General features: G+C 34.0%; 1 protein-coding gene across 1 annotated transcript in view; it reads left to right on the top strand.

Annotated features, from left to right (window-relative positions):
- The first annotated feature begins 4631 nt into the window (after positions 1–4631).
- LOC145293147 (DNA damage-binding protein 1-like) overlaps positions 4632–22621 on the top strand; it is a 273779-nt gene continuing 255789 nt past the window's right edge. The window contains exon 1 of the mRNA XM_080139570.1: positions 4632–4835. Within this exon, the coding sequence (XP_079995696.1) occupies positions 4775–4835 (61 nt within the window). The 5' untranslated portion in view covers positions 4632–4774. The remainder of the gene's footprint in view (positions 4836–22621) is intronic.

Genomic DNA, 22621 nt, shown 5'->3' with positions numbered 1-22621 from the left:
ACAAATTGTTTGGTGCTAAATTCTTCTCCAAGCTAGATGCAACAAATGGCTACTGGTTAGTCAAGCTTGACAGAGTGTCACAGTTACTGACCACTTTAAATTTACTCTTCGGGATATTGCTTCAGAAGAATGCTCTTTGGCTTAGTTATATCCTAAGATATTTTCCAACAGAAGATGGATATGATCATTAACATTAATCGATGATGTGATCATCTATGGAAAAACCAAACAGGAGCATGATCAAAACTTACAAAAGTAGATAGAGACTGCACAGAATGCTGGCCTCAGATTTAACAGTGACAAATGTGCAATCAATCATAAACAAATCAGATTCTTTGGCGCTATCTTCGACGAGAATAGGATACACCCAGATCCCCCAAAAGTGGAATAAAATCACTCCCCAGCCCAACTAATGTTACCAAGTTGCCAAAGGTGCTAGAAACAATTACCTACATGCCACCATCCATTCTTAGGCTTTCAGACCTCATGGCAAATCTCAAAAAATTCTTGAAAAAAGATACTGACTACAAATGGAACAATCACCACTAGAAATTACTGCAAGAGATAAAGTACTTAATATGCAAGGAGATGTTACTCCACTATTATGACCTTTCAAAAAGTCCATTATACAAGTTGTTATGTTGCAAAATATAAGATCTCCATCAAGACTATAATTACATGTAAACAATACCATAACACAGATTGTATCAGCAGGAGTCAGACATAGCTTTCATTAACAGGAGCAGCCACTAACACGATAATGTCAATAAATAAAAAACGATGGTGCCGCTCTGTGTTTACCCTACACTATTCAATTGATTGTTAATGACATTCTAAGGTATTGGAAACCATGTTTCTTGTATCCATCCTTCTATTATGATACACAGTTCATTCTAGAATTATCTGACATAACATATTAGCCAAGAAAATAGCTACACTAAGAGGAAGGCACAGCAATTTCATCAAATAGGATACAAATCAATATAATAAAAGATTAATCATAAAAACACCACGGGTGACAAACTTAGTTTAAACTCATTCACAAACACACCAAGTTTAAATAGAAATGAACAAACACAGAACATTCCCTCACAAAATAAGGCTAATCATGACATTGCAACATGCTGACAGCAAAATGTTTAGTTTTTAACTACATCCATGCGTGCAGTACATAAAGGTTTGTATCATTAGGTAACAGCAGTAGTTGGTCGTACGGAAGTTGTGGGGACGACTCATATGGATTACTCTCATCTCTTCATCTGAACGTCTTCACCCTTCTTTCCCATAGTAGAAGTCTGCTAGTTTGCAACATCAGCATGCAACCTATACAACACTGCTTCCCTCTTCTCTGTGCCGTACCTTAAATTTACATTTAATGCGCAATAAGGATACAACAAAGATAATTTTAACCCCTCCCCTTCTTTTGGGCTTTATTATTCCTAACAACAAGAGACATTACTAATTCTTTTCACTTTCAGCAAACCTTAATAATAAATACATTAATATCTTTCCTTTCGGGAACATTCTGACAACAAGAGACAATTTTAACCATTTTGTTTCTTTAAAATAAATATTTAAACTTAATATTTCTGTCCATCTTTCTTGCTACCATATGCTAATTTTGTTATTATAATTGTTGTTATAAAGTGTTGAAATACAACACTTTATAACAACAATATAACAAAGTTGATGCATCATCCAGAGGATTAGAAGCAGCCCTAATCCAAGAAGGCTAATGCATAGCTTTCACTTCAAAATCGTTGATCGAAACAAAGCAGCACTATGTCAATATCGAGGAGAAGCTCTTGGCTGCCATATTTGGCTGTGTACATTTTCAAACATATATTTACAGTTGTTCATTTGAAGTTGAAAGTGACCACAAACTTTTGTGAATGATTTTCCTCAAGAACTTAACAGCAGCACCTCCCTGACTTCAACAAATGCTTTTGAGACTCTAAGAATATGACATGATCATCAAGTATTGACTAGACAATGAGATGCTACTGGCTGATATCTAGGCTACCCAACAAAAGGAATAAAGAAGTAAACTTTCCTGATTGAGAAATTAACACAGATCTGTCAAGTAACGAATACCGATCCAATTTTGTACAAGTTAAAGGTGCTGATTCTTAAGGGTTTGCCAAAATCTCACAGAAAACTACATAAAAACCTGCAACGATACTGGCCTTATCAAAACAAGCGCTTTATTGAGAATGGTGTATTGCTGAAAGATAACAGGATACTGATCCCGAGAAAAATTACATTATGGGCACCAAAGAAGTGACAAATCTAAACTAAGAGCTAAAAACTGTTTTCTGGAGTGGCATCAATAATGACATCGACGTGATGATACAGCAATGCACCATATATCAAGAACTCAAGAAGTCCTAAGCTGCTGAAACCCTCATGCTACATGAGATCCATGTATGACCAAAGCAAATCATAACGACTGCATTTTCAGCCTTCACGGGATTAATTACCTCCTCATTGTAGATTACTATTCAAAGTACCCCTTCAGCTAAGTTTCAACCTCTGTCCCACTGACAAAATGTTGCATCCCTCTGTCTATTTTACAAGTATTTAAAAGGTTGATGCTCTGACGAACTACAAGCCCTTGTACCCGATCGATGTAAATACCCCTGCCAAATCCAACAAGCAGCAAAGTCCCACCCCTACACAGTATAGATGCCGAGATGTAAGAAAGCCCTCGACTCTAATAGTTTATTCCCCAGAACTGTTAGACTCTGAAATTACCTTTCGGGTTCCTGCTTCTCCAACTGTACTGACATGCAGAAGTTCAAGTGTAATGTAAACAGACATCTTGCTGCTCAACTCCCTACATAGTATCCCTGCAAATTATGTCCCTGATTGAGCGAATTATTATATTATCGCATTGGTGTTTTCAAATGAAAATAACATTCCACCCACATTAGGGTATCAATACGTCTCAAAATGAATTTCGAGCGTCCATCTTCAACCCGTGTCAGTGTCGAAACTGGTGATCTGAAAGGATAAATTTGGCGCCAAGAACACCCTTGGCAGTTAGTAATACTAAGCAATCTGAATGGTTCAAACAAAATCGTGGACAGACAAACCGACCAATGAGGAGCCTGCTTATTTCTGCAGAATTTCCTACCAAACATTTATTGTATAAAAAATGTATCGAATGTATCAAAATATAATTTTAATGTATTGTATATTTTAATTTTCAATGAGTGATTCATAAGTGAAACTAAAATAATAAATATGATAAAAACGCAAAACATTTATAGATGATTTTTAGAATTGTTTTTTTTTTATGATAAGGTTGTGCAAAAAATGTAGCAGAATATAATTAAAAAGCATGAAACATTTAAAGAGGTTTAAGAATAATTTTTTTTTGTACAAAAAAGATTGTATAAAATGTATCAAAATATAATTTTAGTTTGCACGCACTTTTAGAAAAGGAAGAGTATTTTGACTGACAAGTGACATCTGTTGGCGGTTCTTGAAATTAAAATACACGCATTTGCCTCATGTCACTGACGTGCAGAAGTGCCAGTTTTTATATGAAAAATAAAGGAAATAAGATTAAAAAAAAAAAAAAAGACGTTCGATAAGAAAAAAATAATGAAATAGACGCATATTAATTCATTTGAGCCATTGCTCCGTGACACTTAATAGGAAATAGACAGTGGTAGCCGATTCGACATCACTGAGTGCTGAAAAACGGCCCACGGGGTTGTTTATTTCATTTCAATATTGTCTTTAAATACAATAAGAATATCTGTAAACTAATTTTAATTTACTTTCATAAATTAAAAAATTTTTTTTTTTTACACAGTGGACACCACACCAGCACACCACTTATCAAGGCACGGAAGCCACTCAGGGATAAGGGTTATGGTAAGTACATTACGTTAGTGTGGAGATTTGATGAAGTGTTTACTCAAGGGGGAGGTTCACCAGGAACCTGTCAACGTTGGACCCGAGGCCGAACACATCCAAGTTGCAGTCAGGTGGGAAGCAGGCAGACACATATTTATTTAGATATTCTTTTAAGTGTATTTATTTATAGACAGATGCATTTCAACAGAAATTAACAGTTCCAAAAATATGAAAATTAAAAAAAATCTTTTTAAATTATTTTTTTTTTAAAGAAAAATCGATACATTCCTTAAAGTAAATAAACATTTATTTTCAACAAAAAAGTTTACGAATATACTTATTTATTATATTTAAAGACAATATTTAAATTAGACACACAAGAACTCATGGAACTTAATTAAGCGTGGTCGCCAAATGAACTGACACCGTCTATTTCCTATTAAGTGTTACGGAGTAATGGTTCGAATGAGTTAATATTCGTCATTGCAAATTATTTATTAGGGAATCATTTTATTTTTTAATTTACATTTATTGATTTTATCTTTCTTTCATTTTATTCTCTCAGGGTATATATATATATATATTTTTTTACAATTATTGCCATTATTACTACCACTAATTGTATAATAATCTAACTAATATTATCTTTAAATACGTTAAAAATGCCTTATATTTATAATATTGCCGAAAATTTTAATAAAGTTGTATTTTTTTTTCTTAATCGAAGTGATTTTCTTGTTAAATGCGAAAAAACTGTAAAAATTGGATTTAGTTTGTTGCTTGACGATGCGCGTGCGCACTTGAGAGAAGGCTGCCCGCCATTAGAAAATAGTTAATTTTAGGACGGCGAACGGAGGAAAGTGGAGAGACAAAATTGGAAAATTAAGCTGTGTTGTGAGTTGCAAATATGTCGTACAACTACGTGGTAACCGCACACAAACCTACAGCGGTCAATGCCTGTGTTACTGGTAAGAACGAGAGAGAAGAAAAAAGCGTGTTTTACTTTCTCCATCTGTGTTATTTTCATAACAGAAATCGCTCATCTAAATCTTTGCACGTTTTTGATTGTTTATCTTAACTTGAACTTTTCAGTCTTCTGTAAAGGTTCGCTTTGGATGTTACAATAACTGCAAGGCAATCCAATCCTTTTTAGATTTGCGTTTCTACCCAATTTTAGTGCTATATACGAAACAAAAATCTGTTTATTGTTTTGTGTTTTGGCGGTAATATTTGAAGAAATCTCTACTCGCACCCGCACCGGTTTCTTTCTTTTTTTTTTTTTTTTTTTTCTTAAAAAGAAATGAAACAATTTTTTTTAGCTTTTACAGAATTTCATAAATGGACATAAATACAAACAAACGTTTCGGTTTAAATTAATACGATTTTTTTTTTTTTTTTTTTTTACTAGAATCATTTTTGTTGAAATGTTTCAAGAAAAACAAAACGAATGTGCCCTTTATTAACCTTCGAACCCGGATGACATACGAATTATATATAATATATATATATGAAATTGTCTGTGTGTCTGTACATTTCCCTACGCAATAACTCTGTCAATTTTCAATCTACAGACTCGAAATTTGATATACAGGGTATGGAGATTTGGGAAAATCTTTGTAATCCGTTTTCGGCCAGAAATTTGGCTGTTAAGGGGTCAAAGTTCAACGATTTGAGAACTCTACCAAACTCCTCCGCCAATTTTGAGTCTAAACATTTGAAATTTTAGATATAGGTTCCTTGGACATGGATCTAACTTAATAACTTGATTTGAGCCCAAAACAATAAATGTTAAGGAGTCATTAGGGGTCAAAGTTAAAAAAAAAATTGACCTCTCTACCAAATTACTCAGACAATTTCTGGTCTAAATATTTGAAATTTTACATAAGGGTATTCAGAGATAGGGCAAGCTTTTTAATCGGTTTTGGTCGAAAATTTAAGCTGCCAATATATAAATTTATGTATTTTTGCATGTCTGCCTAAAACTTTTGACAGAGGCAACGGATTTTCACAAGATCAGTATCGTTTTGGAGCTCGACCCTTCAGACGACAAATACAGAAAAATTAGCTAACAACATTAATTACTTCACCCTTAACTGGACACTTTTCTACGGGGGGGGGCACTTTTTTCGCCGATATTTTCGAAAGTCATCCCCTCTTTTCGATTGTCTAGCCTAGTGGTTCTCAACCTTTTTTTTACGCATGGACCCCTTTTCCCTTCTTTTTATCTTGGTGGACCTCTAGCAGTGTCAGAAATTTCGTGAAAATAGTGAATAATTCCACCCCATCTTTCCAAGCTTATAACTAATCTTCTATTTTTCGCTAATATAAATTTTGAGGTTTTAATAATCAAAGAAATATTATATAATTAAGCTTTATTTTTAAATGAAAACTAATTTAATGCAAATAAGGTATTCTACAACAAGTTATGATAATAAGTAATAATAATGATAATAATAATCTAAATTAGAGTGATAATAATTCTTTACCAATATCTTGTGTTACAATATAACAATGTTTCTTCCCTGGTCAAGCCGATGGACAGTAGAAATTAAATTTTTAATAATAAAAACTATTCTGAGTTGGTTTTCTTCATGGACCACCAAAATATCGTTGTGACCCCCATTCTGTTATATTTTGCCTATGGACCCGGGTTGAGAACCCCTGGTTTAGTCTTAATTTAAGCCTACGTCACTTCCGGTTTGGCGGTGGTCGTAACATCAAAGACGTCACGGTTTTTTGTCGTTCTTTTCCTCCTTTGCGGTACGAGTTCGAGCCTGCCTTCCTACTACCACTTTTTTTTTTTTTTTTTTTGCTTAACACTGGGCTCCCATGCTAATGTGTGTGTGTATATATATATATATATATATATATATATATATATATATATATATATATATATATATATATATATATATATATATATATAAAAATATGCTTTTCAGTTTTTGCCTGTCGGTGCTGTAAATTCGCAGTTTTGTCTTAGGGGTGTCAAATTTGCAATGGCGATTTTCCCAAAAATTCTGACACTCGAGGTTAACAAAGAGCACTTTTCTAATAATAAAAAAAGAATGTGAACTAATATGGTGATTGCGAAGAATTTTTACCTACTACCTTTTTAAATGATCTCCATTCATTAGAAAAAAAAGTTGCTTGTATAATGTATACGTATATCGACATGTTTTTTTTACGTTTTCAAATGAATCACCGCTAAAAAAATCAAACATAAACATCGAACCGGAACTCGAAAACGATCAAACAAACTTTTTATTATTACAAAAGATGTATTTCCCCCGTTATTTTACCAAGAACTTTTCGACAGTTCGACCTATTTCGGTTATTTTTTTGTAAACAAAACAATTTTAATCATTTATTGGTACTCCTGCCCTGCAGTATTTTACCCACCGATTTCACGATCTTAGCCGAGCGTTGATCGACATCCGTCGGAAAACGCCGGAACATGGCGAGCGGTACGATACTCTATCAGCCAATCAGGGCGCTTCAAACGAACGCGCAGCAGACGAATAATTTTCATTGAAATTACACACATAGCGTTTCATTTCAGTTATTTTATTGTTCAAAGTAAAAATACACAGCCTTTCATTTCAGCTATTTAATTTAGCGATAAAAAAAAAAGGAAGAAATATGAACCTAGGACTGCTGGAAACAACCTTGCACTACTCCACTGAAGCCGTCGTCGAATTTTGCCAGGAGAGAAAATTAATTCCTACATCGGTCGCCTGCCCAAAATGCAAAAACCCTTTGCTCCCTACTTTGCCTCTACAGTCAGTAGAAAATCTTCCAGTCGGAACTAAAGATAAACAGTAATTGTTGTCCCCCCCCCCTACAAACATTACTGAAAAAAAAAAAAAAAAAACATTGTTGTTACTGTTTAATAACGTTTTGTTAAAAACAAACAAAAAAAAACATTGAAGTGTTTATTACTGTTGTTTACCCCCCCCCCCAAAAAAAAAAGCTATCGGAAAACAAAATGAACCAAAAAAAAAATATTCAACAAAATAAATTTATTTTACTTTAAAAAAACTTACGGTAAGTGGGTACTAGTGCATGAGCTGGCCTGGGCGTGGCTTATCACTCGCTCGGATTTCTCCGTAAAATGACGTCACATGCTGCCATCTGACGGAGAAAATGGACGAGGGGTGGGGGTAGGGGGCTTACAGAGAGAGAAAACGCGAAAAAATAAATGGCCGACAGGGAGGGGGGGGGCTAGCAGCGCCAAATACAAGTTTCCAGAATATTTCAACACGAAACTGCTTGAAAAATTAATTCTAGCATTTTCTTTAATTACTATAAAATTAATATAGTGGTAAAATTATTTAAAAAAAAAAGAAAAAGAAAACAGAAGCCAAACCATTTCCAAAAAGGTCAAATTCACGAAATTAGCCATTAAAAGAATAATAAATGGTAACAATAACATTATCAATAAAAGTTACTTTCCAACTTATCTGCATCATTCGTTGGTATTTTTAAGTAGTTTTAAGTGCTTTTTATTTCATATCGAATGTTAGAGCGGAAATGCCAAGTTCTAAAATGCCGTAAAACATACCCTGTTTTTTTTTTTTTTTTTTTTTTTTTTTTTTTTTTTTTTTAAATAATTACTACTTTTTTAAATAGAAAAATGAATGATGCAGGTAAGTTGCAAAGTAATTTTTATTGTCAAATAATAACAGAAAAACTTACCGTAATTATTTTTCACATGCATGGGAGTCAAATAGAAGAAAACTTGTCGTAATGTTTCCAAGGAAAAAAGCTAAACAAAAAAAAATGGACGACTGCGTTTGCGCGCGCCCCAAACATCACATCCCCCCCCCCTGTATGCGCGTAGCATAAACGGAAGCTGCAAAATGGTCAAAAGTAGTTCATGGGTTCAGGGGTAAATACCATGCAAACGGTAAATTTGCCCCAAGTTTGACTATCAGATTTGTTGTCAGCGACCTCAATTACCTATAAAAAAACAAACAAATTAGAGTGGTCGGTGTTATTCGTTAATTAATTTTTCAAGCACTGGAAACTTGTATTTGGCGCTGCTGCTGCTAGCCCCCCCCCCCAGTCGTCCATTTTTTTTTGTTTAGCTTTTTTCCTTGGAAACATTACGACAAGTTTTCTTCTATTTGACTCCCATGCATGTGAAAAATAATTACGGTAAGTTTTTCTGTTATTATTTGACAATAAAAATTACTTTGCAACTTACCTGCATCATTCATTTTTCTATTTAAAAAAGTAGTAATTATTTAAAAAAAAAAAAAAAAAAAAAACAGGGTATGTTTTACGGCATTTTAGAACTTGGCATTTCCGCTCTAACATTCGATATGAAATAAAAAGCACTTAAAACTACTTAAAAATACCAACGAATGATGCAGATAAGTTGGAAAGTAACTTTTATTGATAATGTTATTGTTACCATTTATTATTCTTTTAATGGCTAATTTCGTGAATTTGACCTTTTTGGAAATGGTTTGGCTTCTGTTTTCTTTTTCTTTTTTTTTTAAATAATTTTACCACTATATTAATTTTATAGTAATTAAAGAAAATGCTAGAATTAATTTTTCAAGCAGTTTCGTGTTGAAATATTCTGGAAACTTGTATTTGGCGCTGCTAGCCCCCCCCCCCTCCCTGTCGGCCATTTATTTTTTCGCGTTTTCTCTCTCTGTAAGCCCCCTACCCCCACCCCTCGTCCATTTTCTCCGTCAGATGGCAGCATGTGACGTCATTTTACGGAGAAATCCGAGCGAGTGATAAGCCACGCCCAGGCCAGCTCATGCACTAGTACCGGTAAGTGTTTGTGATTTATTTTATCCAATTTTTTTGTATTAATTTTATCCATTTTGTTGTGTGTGTAATATCTTTTCCTCGTAATGTTGTTGCTATTCACATACTTTTAGCGTTCTTGCACCGTAGCTCCGAATTCTCGGCTTTCGTCGGCGTTAACGCCGAAAGCGTTCGTCAACGCTCGGCTAAGATCGTGAAATCGGTGGGTAAAATACTGCAGCAGGAGTACCCATTTATTAATAGTTACTTCGTGACTCTTCAAAAGCCTTTAAACTGTCGAATAAAAAGTCCTGGCTTTAACATTCTTAGCAACTCATTTAATTAAGATTGAAAGTTTGGGGAGCTTTTTATTCCTTGGCGTTCAGGCCCAGAGATCACAATTCTTGGGCGCTGTTTTACAATAGTTCATTATAGGCACCGCCAAAAATGGCCGCAAAATCAAGTTGTTGTTGTTTTTTAAAACGGAATTACATTTATTAAAATCCATTATTTCTGAGTAACTTTTTTTTTCCAGAAAGATAAAACCCTGAATTTTATCATATAGAAAACAGAATAATGTAAAACTTTTTCTACTATTTTTAATTAAATTTTAAATGTTAAATTTTCCCAAAAAGTTAACAATTGACATTTTGGTACTCCTGCAGTATTTTACCCACCGATTTCACGATCTTAGCCGAGCGTTGACGAACGCTTTTGGCGTTAACGCCGACGAAAGCCGAGAATTCGGAGCTATGGTGCAACTGAATTCGGAGCTGAATAGCAACAACATTACAAGGAAAAGATATTACACACACACACACAACAAAATGGATAAAATTAATACAAAAAATTTGGATAAAATAAATCAAAAACACTTACCGTAAGTTTTTTTAAAGTAAAATAAATTTATTTTGTTGAATATTTTTTTTTTTGTTCATTTTGTTTTCCGATAGCTTTTTTTTGGGGGGGGGGGTAAGCAACAGTAATAAACACTTCAATTTTTTTTTTTTTTTTTTTTTTTTTTTTTTTTAACAAAACGTTATTAAACAGTAACAACAATGTTTTTTTTTTTTTTTTTTTTTTTTTTCAGTAATGTTTGTAGGGGGGGGGACAACAATTACTGTTTATCTTTAGTTCCGACTGGAAGATTTTCTACTGACTGTAGAGGCAAAGTAGGGAGCAAAGGGTTTTCAGAGGATGTGGAAAGAAGCTCCTTCCCAACCGGGTAGCCTTCCGCAATTTGATATCGCTAAATTAAATAGCTGAAATGAAAGGCTGTGTATTTTTACTTTGAACAATAAAATAACTGAAATGAAACGCTATGTGTGTAATTTCAATGAAAATTATTCGTCTGCTGCGCGTTCGTTTGAAGCGCCCTGATTGGCTGATAGAGTATCGTACCGCTCGCCATGTTCCGGCGTTTTCCGACGGATGTCGATCAACGCTCGGCTAAGATCGTGAAATCGGTGGGTAAAATACTGCAGGAGTACCGACATTTTTTGTCTTGCACAAAAAACGTACATAAATATTTAAAAAAAAAAAAGGTTTTTGAAATAATTAATTTATTTATTTATTGTCTAACTAAGATTTAGGATGATTTTCTAAGAGAATATGCAAAAATATTATAATATAAGTACCTGGATTTCAAATAATTCCACTTATTCATATATGTAACCAGTTATTTCGCGTCAATCTAGAGTCTAGATCGACACTGTTTACGTTTGCGTTTGATAAGAAACAAACTATGGAAGACCAAACAGGCCCAAAAAACTTATTTTTCAGTGACGAAAATTTCAATGTATTATTAAGCTGAGGCTGGCCAGTACCAGATGGGTGACCATTTGTATGAGTTTGGTTTTTAATGTGTATGTGTGTGGGGCCAGACTCCCCAAAATGGGGGGGGGGCAATTTAAAGCAGAATAAAAAAAAAATTATTTCAGCGCGTTTGGTCCACTGTAGTCGAAAGGCGGCAAACGTTTTCAAACGGGATAAAAAAATGATGCTATTTTTAACACAAAGGGCACAATATTTATCGAATTTTTTTTTTTTTGGTATCGATTCTTCAAAGCATGCCCTTTTTAATAATGGTCATGCATTATTCGGCTCGCTAAAAAAAAATTGTTAATTTATTTATCAAAGATTTTAAAATGGCTTTTTTCGTATGAATATTAAAAAAAATTTTTTTTTTGTTTTGCTTAACTTAAAATTAATTATTTTACTTAACATATTCACCGAATTTCACACTTCAAAACTCAAAAGCGGGATAATTAAACACAATCGAAGTTCTGATATTCAGACGTCAAAATAAGGTATGCAAACAATTTTTTTTTTTTTTTTTTTTAAATCTATAATTCTGTCCCTTACAACAACACAATATGTTTTGTTCAGTTTCAGATGATTATTTTAAGCATATTTGTTCCCACTTCAAAACAAGGGGGGGTTTTGTAAGCAAAAAAAAATATATATATATAAATATCGTTTATGAAAAATAAGTACACCGTTATAAAGTTCATTCTTCTCTTAATAATCGCTGAAAATTTCGTATTGATCGGATAATTACCTGATTTTTGGTAGATTTTTAAAAAGACGGTCCGTCAAAAAGTACTGACCTGCCCCCCCCAGTTTTGGCGATGCCTAGTTCATTATGCAGAGGGAAACAACTCTTTTTTTACTAAGAGATTCGTTCATTTTTTTTCATTTCATAATTTAGGACGCTCGATGGAACAATATTTTGCCACTTGATGAGGAGTGTGGACCCTGCGCAAACGTTTGCTTTCCAAGAACGGCTTCCTTATGGGACCTGTTTTCCAGTCTACGTTTTCTACGTCAAGTACAAATTGGAATCGAGCGTGTTTTCTGTTTTTACTTTTTTTGATTCATTTTAAATTTTTATTTTATTTCATTCTGCAACTATTTGAAAGGACAAAGGACTGATTCTTTTTATAATTTCCTCAAAGAACGAAAAATACTTGCATCTACGATGCATTAATAATGCATTGCATTATGCAAGTGTTTACTGTTTGTCATCAGGAGATGACTCACATAAAATATCGTGACACACAGATTTTTCGGTGCAAAATTCATAAGAGTCAGAAGACCTCCATTAAAAAAGAATATTGCTTCTGCTTCATCTGTCACAATGGTACATTGTATGAAATAATTGTTCTTTTTTTTATTACTTTTAGTTTTGTCATTTAGTACATGTAACAATTTGGAGTTTAAAATCAATTTGGCATTTTCTTTGGCTTTTTTGTTTTGTCTGAAAAAGTTTTTCATGGCTAAATAGACCGTTAGGGAGCCGTTCTTGGAAAGCAACCATTTGCGCAGGGTCCACACTCTTCATCAAGTACCGATATTTTATCAAATCAAAACATTAAAAAAAAAAAAAAAAAAGCTGCGACAATTTTTTTTTTTTTTTTTTTTTTTTTTTTTTGGTGCAAGTCTATAAATGGACCACAACAAATCTTTTATATAATAAAAATCTGAAAAAAAATCTTTATAATGTACGTACTCGTCACTGCATGAAGATGTCATATTCCAAAAATCACGTAAATCGATCAAGTAGTTTTTTTATTTAAGAAAATCAAATATTATCGGACGTTTCATCGAAGAAAAAGCCAGACACCATCTTGTTTGAGAGATGACACCACAAACGACCCCTGGCGGAAATATGGGTCAACAAGGGCAGTACATGCAGACCATCGAATATTTTATCAATCAAGTACTTTTTTTTTTTTTTTTTTTTTTTTTTGAAGAATAAGCAAATTTTACGATTTTTGTGGATAATAAATAAATAAATTGACTTCTTTTAATAAAGAGAATGTGTCTTTGGGTTTGTATTACTGTACACATAGATTCGAAAAAGTTGTCAAAAAAAAAACAAATATATAACAAATGTTATCAAAGGCAAGATAAGTTACTTTTCTACCTAACTAAATAATTTTCTAGTGTTTTTATTTAATGTAACATGTTTATTCAGCTAAAAAAACATGCAGTGTTTACCGATGTATTAGAAAATTTAAAATAGCGCCCGACTCTCTCTTTCGCACGGTAAGTTTGGGAAAAGGGGTTATAAATAAAAAAACTAGACAAAATACTGTTAGAAAGTTGCTCAATATGTTACCGTGGCATAGGTTGACATATATTCGGTGGGTTTTTAAGAGTATTTTGTATATTTATTTTTAACTCATTTTCCCAAACATACCGTGTTCAACAGAAAAGCCGGCACCATTTAAAATTTTCCAATACATCGGTAAACACTGTATGTGAATAAAAATATGTGAATAAACATGTTACATTGAATAAAAATACTAAAAAAATATCCAGTTAGGTAGAAAAGCCTTTGATGACATTTATTCGTTTTTTGACAACTTTTTTGAATCTATGTGTACAGTAATACAAACCCAAAGACACATTCTCTTTATTAAAAGAAGTCAATTTATTTATTTATTATCCACAAAAATCGTAAAATTTGTTTTTTCTTCAAAAAAAAAGAAAAAAGTACTTCGTTTATTAAAGTCTGTTTTCAGACGAACAAAAAAAAACCCTAGTTTTTTCCACATTCTCTTTATTTATTTATTATCCCTAGAGATCGTAAAATTTGATTTTCTTCAAACAAAAAAAAAAGTACTTGATTGATAAAATATTCGATGTACTGCCCTTGTTGACCCATATTTCCGCCGGAGGTCGTTTGTAGCGTTATCTCTCAAACAAGATTGTGTCTGGCTTTTTCTTCGATGAAACGTCCGATAATATTTGATTTTCTTAAATAAAAAAAAAAACTACTTGATCGATTTATATGATTTTTGGAATATGACATCTTCATGCAGTGATGAGTACGTACATTATAAAGATTTTTTTCAGATTTTTATTGTATAAAAGATTTGTTGTGGCCCATTTATAGACTTGCACCTTTTTTTTTAATGTAACAAAGTTGATAACATTAATACCAAATGTAGTCTTTACACAACTATTAAGAGAAAACTAACAATATTTGCATTAGATGAAAACTAAAAAAAAAAAAACCCCAAAAAAACTGCTTTTTTTGATTAAAAAAAGTAAATAAGGTTTTTAAAAAATTAGTCTTTAACCGGTAAATTTTTAATTTACCGACCCCTTGTCATTCACCTTTTAATTTGTCAACATTTAGAGGTTTTCGAACACGCTGAGAACGAATATTGCATTTATTTCTTACGCCACCCTGCAGTTATCCGTATTTGAAAGACATTCAGTATTTAACGTAATCCCTATCATTTTTAATGGCGGCCATCTTGTTTTTCAATAACGAAAAAAACGCCAAAAAGGCTAAATATACCACATGTAACTGAAATCCCCACCACCGTATGCACAAAAACACTGGTTTATTGGAGGAGGGAAGGGGTAAATTCCAATAAATCATGAGCGAAATTAAAAATAGTATTTAGAGTATAATATTTATTAAAATAAATTCAAATAAATTCGCTTTGGCTAAGATCAAAGTGAAGTATCTGTTCTTCAGATGCGGCACTTCCATTTCTCGTTCTCTTTCAGTGGAGGAGAAATCCTTCACTTACTGAGACAATTTTTATTTTTGTACCTTTTCTCCACGTTAAAAAACGACCCTGGTATCTAACTCTGTCCCGTGGGGAAGCATTGTAAATAGGTACAACAAAACACCGACCACTAAATTGTTTTTTTATGGATATTCGATGTGCTGGGCTGGCCACAAATCTGATAATCAAATCCGTCGCAAATTTATGGGTTGCATGGTATCAATTAAAGATCTAAAAAATTTTCATACATTTACCGAGTAGAATACCGTTTAATATTCTGTGTTTAGGGGCGGGTGTGTTGTGCCACAACACACCTGCTCCCGCCCCTGCACCGCGTCCCCTAAATGTAAACACAGAATTTCTGTGAAATGTTATACGGTATTCTATTTGGTAAATCTATGAGCGTTACTTATGGAAAAACGGTTAATTAAACTGCAGAAGCACCTATTAAACTACACAAATTCTATAATTGAATACCCCCTCTCCCCCCCAAAATAACGAAAAACATAAAATAGGCTTTTGTAAACAGCTCATGAAAACTTACTGACAGCAATATTTTTACTTTTTTTATTTTTTTTTAATTACATTTTCACCCCAAACAAGGCACATTGCCACTTTGGTGTAGGCGGCTACTATCAGGGGCAGCACGTAGTACAATGGGGAAAAGAGTGGCTGGTTACTTTTAATGCATCTAAAACCAAGCTTCTCTCTTTACATCATCAACATTCTGATCCACATCTGGCATCAATTGAAATGGATGGCTCTCGTCTTCATGAGGCCTCAAGTTTTGACAAACTTCTGGGCTTGACCATTACTCCTGATCTTAAATGGAGCACGTACATCAAATCTGTTGCCAAGGCTGCTGGAAAAATGGTGGGATCTTTCTATCGATCCGGTAAATATCTCACTGCTGATGCTATTCTCTATCTATATAAGAGCCAGGTACGTCCAAGGATGGAATACTGTTGCCACATCTGGGTAGGAGCTGCTAGAAAGGACTTGTCCTGCCTTGATAGAGTTCAAAATAGACTTCGTAGCCTCGTAGGAGATGTCCTTTTCTTAGCAATACACATGAAAAAATTGAAATAGCTTGAAATATTTCAATATTGGTATGCATAGAAAGAGCTTGATGAGCTAAGAAAGAATCTTTTTAAATTTTTAAAATCTGATTAAAATTAAGGAAGTTATGACTATTTTTGTGCCTCACACGTTTAGATATTTTTCCCTCTTTAAGACCATATGCGTTTTGTCATATCTTTGTTAAAACACAAGACTAAGAAATGAAATTTACCATATAAGTGTATTTTTGTACAAGGAATCAGAATATGCAACTGAAAATCTCCCAAAGTTTATGGTTTCCAAGTAAATGTGCATAAATATGCAGCAATTCCTTAAAAATGCCATGTATCCATAAACAGAAAAGAAGTTGGAGAACTCAAAGTTGAATTGTAATATGCTTTATGTACAAAAAACTTAAATCTAAACATAAGACCATTTAAAAATGAATATATTGCAATATTTCTTTGGTATTATTGTAGATTAACACCTTCTGTTTAACCCCACTCAACTCCTTCTGACCACCCCTCCAAAATGTGATTCTACCTTTTTAGGAAATTATGTATAAAATGCCATGAAAAACTTTAATGAAAGATAAACAAATTATTTTAGAATTGAATGTAAAATAATTTCCTAATATAGGTCATTCTAGCATTTTAGGGCAGTTAACTGTTTTTTTTTTCTATGGGAAAATATGCATGCTTTTTTTTTTTTTTTTTTTTTTAAGATGATTATGTGTAGTTTTAAAAGGGTTTCTATGCAATGAGAATATGGGGAGGGTTGCCATTCGGACTTGGAATTAATTGTAGGGGCTAAGGAAAATTATGTGTGAACATACTGAAAACTTGACAGACAAAGCTAACAAAAACAATATTAGAGGGAGGAACGGTTAGTTTCACAAAAATTTAATGTAAAATAATTCACCATTTCCTGGCCATTCTAGCATTTTAGGACAGTTAACCAATTTATTTTTATGTGTATTTTTCTTTAAGGAAGGATCTATTTTTTGTTTGTTTGTTTTAGATGCTTGTATGTGGCTTACAGAGGTATTTTATTGGGGGGGGGGGGCTTGCCACTCGAACTTAGTGTTATTGTTAGGGTTAAAGAGTGTTTTAGGAATACGAACCGTTACTTCATTTTTGTTTTGTTGTCCTAACTGCAAAATGCCGTTTCCATTTCAAATAAATATTTTACAGAAAGTTATATATATATATATATATATATACATATACATACATATATATATATATATATATGTGTGTGTGTGTGTGTATTCGACTGGTAAATAAGTCAGCAAATGTTATATTTAGTTTTAATTTAATAAGAGACTGCGTTGCGAAATTTCAAAGAAAATTCCATAAATTTGTTGATTTCTATTTTCGAGGTTGAAGGTGTTAATTCCATAGGCTGTTTATACTACGCTGGAGCAGGTTGTAAAAATATCTTTTGCTTAATAAGTAGAAAAAAAAAATAACGAAATAAAAAGCTTCCTAATTGTAGTTTGATGTGTTTTCTTTTAAAATTTCAAGAATATTGATATAGATTTTGAGGGTTTGTATTACTATACACAGATTCGAAAAATTGTCAAAAAACAAATATATAACAAATAAATGTTATCAAAAGCAAGTTACTTTTCTACCTAACTGGATAATTTTTTAGTGTTTTTATTTAATGTAACATGTTTATTCAGCTTGAAAACAGTGTTTACCGATGTTTTGGAAAATTTAAAATGGCGCCCGACTCTTGAAACTGTAAGTTTGTGGAAAAGAGTTAAAAATAAAAAAGTAGACAAAATACTGCTAGAAACTCGCTCAATATATGTTACCGTGACATAGGCTGACATATATTCGGTGAGTTTTTAACAGTATTTTGTATAGTTTTTTATTTTTAACTCCTTTTCTCAAACTTACCGTGTCAAAGAGAGTCGGGCCGGGCGCCATTTTTAATTTTCCAATACATCGGTAAACACTGTAGCTTTTTCGAGCTGAATAAACATGTTACATTAAATAAAAACACTAGAAAATTATCCAGTTAGGTAGAATAGTAACTTATCTTGCCTTTGATAACATTTATTTGTTATATATTTGTTTTTTGACAACTTTTTCGAATCTATGTATAAACGAGATTGTGATACTTATTTTGATTTTGAAAAAAAACATTTGTGGCTGTTCGCAGTAAAACATTGTTTTAATTCGCTGTTCAAAACTAATTTAAAGAATAAAAGTGCATGCAATCTACAAAAGTTTATTTTGTTTTTTTAACCATGTTTTTAAATTTGACGAGAAATGTGAGAAATTGCAACAGATTCAATGAATGTCCGCGTATTCAATCACCGCGAGCGGATATTTTGTCAACACGGTTTTTTAACAAATAAGAAATAATATTTTTATTATGTTTGAAACAACTTTAATAGTTTATTTTGGAAGTATATTCCATAAATAAAATAAACAACCCACTTTAAAAACATAAATTACGATTTTTTTTATATTTTATTCGCAGTTTTGTCTTAGGGGTGTCAAATTTGCAATGGCGATTTTCCCAAAGATTCTGACACTGCGACAGATTCATAATGCCGAATTGGTTGGGATTGTTATTATACATTCTGAAAACCGAATAGTTCTAAACTAATGTTATTCTGATAACAAAATAGCTCTAATTAAAACATATAAGAACATTTATATTCATATTTTCATGTTTTTCTTAATTCGTTCTTGAATAAAAATTAAAGAACGTGTGTTGTTTACACTGTGCTATTGCTGATTCTACAGGCTGGAGCTGCTGCTGCTGCTGCTTCTAGTAATACTAACTTCATTTGACCAAATTCGAGAAATAGAAACAATTTTTTTTTCGGGTAGGTCCTTTTAAATTATCAATTACCGCGGTCCTACTCAACATAAAATAATACTTTTAATTGATAAAGATAGTAAAAAGAGTGATTTACTTACTACTGGGTGTCCGAAGAATTTTTTTTTTTAAATGTTCGATACTAGTCATATTAAAGTCTTATTTTTAACACAACAAAAAAAGAAATGGTCAAAAATATTTCGGACACTTGACAGTATTAAGATTAACACCTCTACTGATTGGTTCCCAAATTTCATGACGAAATTCTTCATACAATCACGGTACGGACCTTTAGAAAATAGGGGGGGTTATTACAAAACCTTACCGAAAACGCCATTTTATGACGTTCACATTTTTATCACTTTATTTGCTTAAAACTCTTAAAATATATAATGTACATTCATATTTATTAATTCATTTGAAAGTATATTCATTTCCGAACAAAACAGTAGTAATTTGAAGACTTGAAGTGCTTTGGTTTAAAAAATATGGCTATTTTAGTAGAACTACCTTGAAATCTGTGATTATCCAAAGCGTTTTTTTGTCCGTGTGTATTACTACTTTTCTCTTCCTTGCAACCTCTATCTCACAGAAGAGATGTTGCGAGTTTGTCTTTGATGTATCGTTATTTTCATGGAAAGTGTTCGACTGAGCTTCAATCTATGATCCCCCCTCGCCAAACTTTCACAAGAAACACTCGTCTAGCTGTACACACTATCAATAATTCCCCCCACTCTTTATCTGTGCCTAAACCTAAACGTAGATTCTATGAACAAAGCTTCTTTCTTAGAACTGCACGCCTGTGGAATTGTCTTCCGTTTTCCTGCTTTCCAGCTGACTACAATATGGTTGTGTTCAAGTCTAACATAAATAAGTTCTTGATGAGCTGTTCTATATAAGTTATCAAACTTACCAAATTTTCATTACTAATGATTACTATGTTGTCCAATTTCTACTGTACACTCTTTAACCCTTATCCTTGAGTGGCCTCTTAGCCTTGATAAGTGATGATGCCTATGTAAAAAAAAAAAAAAGAAAAAAAAAAGAAAACCTACTGGGGCACTATGTTGGGATTTGAGCAGCAAGATGTCGGTTCACGTTACACTTGAACTTCTGCATGTCGGTAGGGAAGCAGGGACCTGGAATGGAATTCCAGAGTCTAGCGGTTCTGGGGAAGAAACTACTTGAGTAGAAAGCTCTTTTACATCTAGGGATCTCTACTGTGTGGGGGTGGGATTTAGCTGCCTCTCGGGTTTTTCGAGAGTGTCTACGTCGTGGGAGTGCAAGTGTCTGCAGTTCGTCAGAGCATTCACCATTAAAATACTTGTAGAACAGGCAGAGGGATGCAACGTTTCGTCGATAGGATAGAGGCTGAAGCTTAGATGCCAGTTCCGGGCCTATCAGATTGGCGACTCTCTTTTGAACCTTGTCTAGGAGCGAGAGACTAGCAGCAAATGCACCAGCCCAAATGTGACAACAATACTCCATGCATGGGCAAATGGTGGCCTTATAGAGGTACAGGATACTTTCAGGTGTCAGTAGTTTTCTAGCACGGTAGAGAGAGCCTACCTTTTTTGCAGCTGCCCTGGCAATGTTTTCAATATAATTGTTCCAACTCATGTTTCCTGTGAACGTTAGACAGGGAGTACTCTCAGACAGGGAGTCACTGGCCATTGCTATTGGTGGCAGAGAAGGTTTCTTGTAATTATTGAAGGAAACCAGTTTAGTCTTGGCAGCATTGAATGTGACCATCCATTTATGTCCCCATTCCACTACAGATTGGGGGTCATCCTCTAGTGTTTCTGCCATTTCTTTAGATATATGTTCATTTGTTTTCCTGTCATGCCTGTTATAGAGCGTGGTGTCATCAGCATATATACCCATCTCAGGGGCAGTTTTGTCGGGGAGGTCATTAATAAATATTAGGAACAATAGAGGTCCAAGGATAGACCCCTGAGGCACTTCTGCATTTATATCACACTGTTTAGATGTACGACCGTCGAGGACAACCTGGATTTTTCTCTTACCTAAGAAGGATTTAATTATGTTAAGTATTCTACCAGTGATACCATATGATTTAATTTTCCTGAGGAGACCCTTGTGCCATACCCTGTCAAAAGCCTTAGATATATCTAGAGCTACCGCTCTGCCCTCCCCCGCTTTGTCCAGTGAATGGTATATACGTTCAGAGATTACAGTGAGGATGTCAGCTGTGGAACGGGCTTGTCTAAATCCATATTGTTTGTCAGTCAGAAGTTTAGCATCTGTAAGGTGCCGGACTAGAGCATGGTTAATTATGGTCTCAAATATTTTGGCGAAAAGTGGGAGGAGGCTAATGGGGCGATAATTTGATGGGTCAGTTCTTTTGCCAGAATTCTTGAATACTGGTACCACAGAAGCAGTTTTCCAACAGCCCGGAAAGCATGATTCATTAAGGCATTTGTTGTAGAGTTTGGAGAGAACTAGAGCTACTTTGGCTGAGCACTTTTTTAATAGCACAGCTGGGATGAGATCAGGTCCACATGCTTTTGAAGTGTCCAGGTTTTTTATGATAGCGTGTACCTGAGCAGGGGTGATTTTTAGATCATCTAGCGTGGTGTCTGTCCGCAAAGGAAAGTCATGTAGAGGGTGGTTGGAAGGGTCCAGTGTGAAGTTCGAGGCAAACCGGCTGGCAAGCAGATTAGCCTTGTCGGTTGCTGAGCAAACAACCTCGTGATTGTTGGTTAGTGGGGGAATTGTTGATTGCCCATTATTTACTACACTGTTGTAGATTTTCCAGAAGTCATGATTTCCTAATTTTTGTGCTTCGATGCGTTTTTTAGTGGTTTCAGTAAATTCTCTCTTAGCTATCGCTATTTCTTTCCTAACATAACTTCTAGCTTTTATGTACTTCTGTTTGTTTGAACTGAACTTATGTCGGTTAAATCTGCGGTATGCATGCTGCCTTTGAGCAATGGCAGTTGCGCAAGTCGAAGTAAACCATTGGGGAAAGTGTGGCTTGCTATAAAATTTCCGCATGGGAACATGTGCTTCAATTGCTGTTTTGAACCATTTAGTGATCTCATTTGCGCACTGTTCAGCAGGAAGAGAAAAAATATTTTCCTATGGGGCATCTCTGATAAGATCTCTGATGGCTTCCCAGTCAGCCTTTTTATAATATCTCATTGTTTTGAGCACTGGCTGTTCAGTTTTGGGTCTAGAATTTAGGGCGATTTCTACCATTATCACTGCATGGTCAGCGTTCCCGAGTGAGCTGTCAGCATTTGTTATACAATCCTCGGGAACTGTAGTTAGAAACAGATCTAGAAGTGATGCTTGTTGTTCTTGCTGGTCAGGGAAATGGGTTGGAAACGTAACCATTTGTGATAGGGAGTGAGATATAGCAAAACTATGTGTTGAGCTGCCCGCTGCATCTGTGTGAGTAGAGAATCCAAGCCAGGCGAAAACTTTATTTTACGAAAAATATTTATTTAAAATGTCCGCTATGTATTCATGCACCTTGTGAAACGTCAAGTGATTACGCGTGTGCGCGCATTTTAGTAAGAAAGTGGAAAAAT

The sequence above is a fragment of the Euprymna scolopes genome, chromosome 14 (genome assembly GCF_053919585.1).
Source record: "Euprymna scolopes isolate OS-2025 chromosome 14, ASM5391958v1, whole genome shotgun sequence".
NCBI classification, from domain to species: Eukaryota; Metazoa; Mollusca; class Cephalopoda; order Sepiida; family Sepiolidae; genus Euprymna; species Euprymna scolopes.
This window is presented reverse-complemented; position numbering and strand designations above follow the sequence as displayed.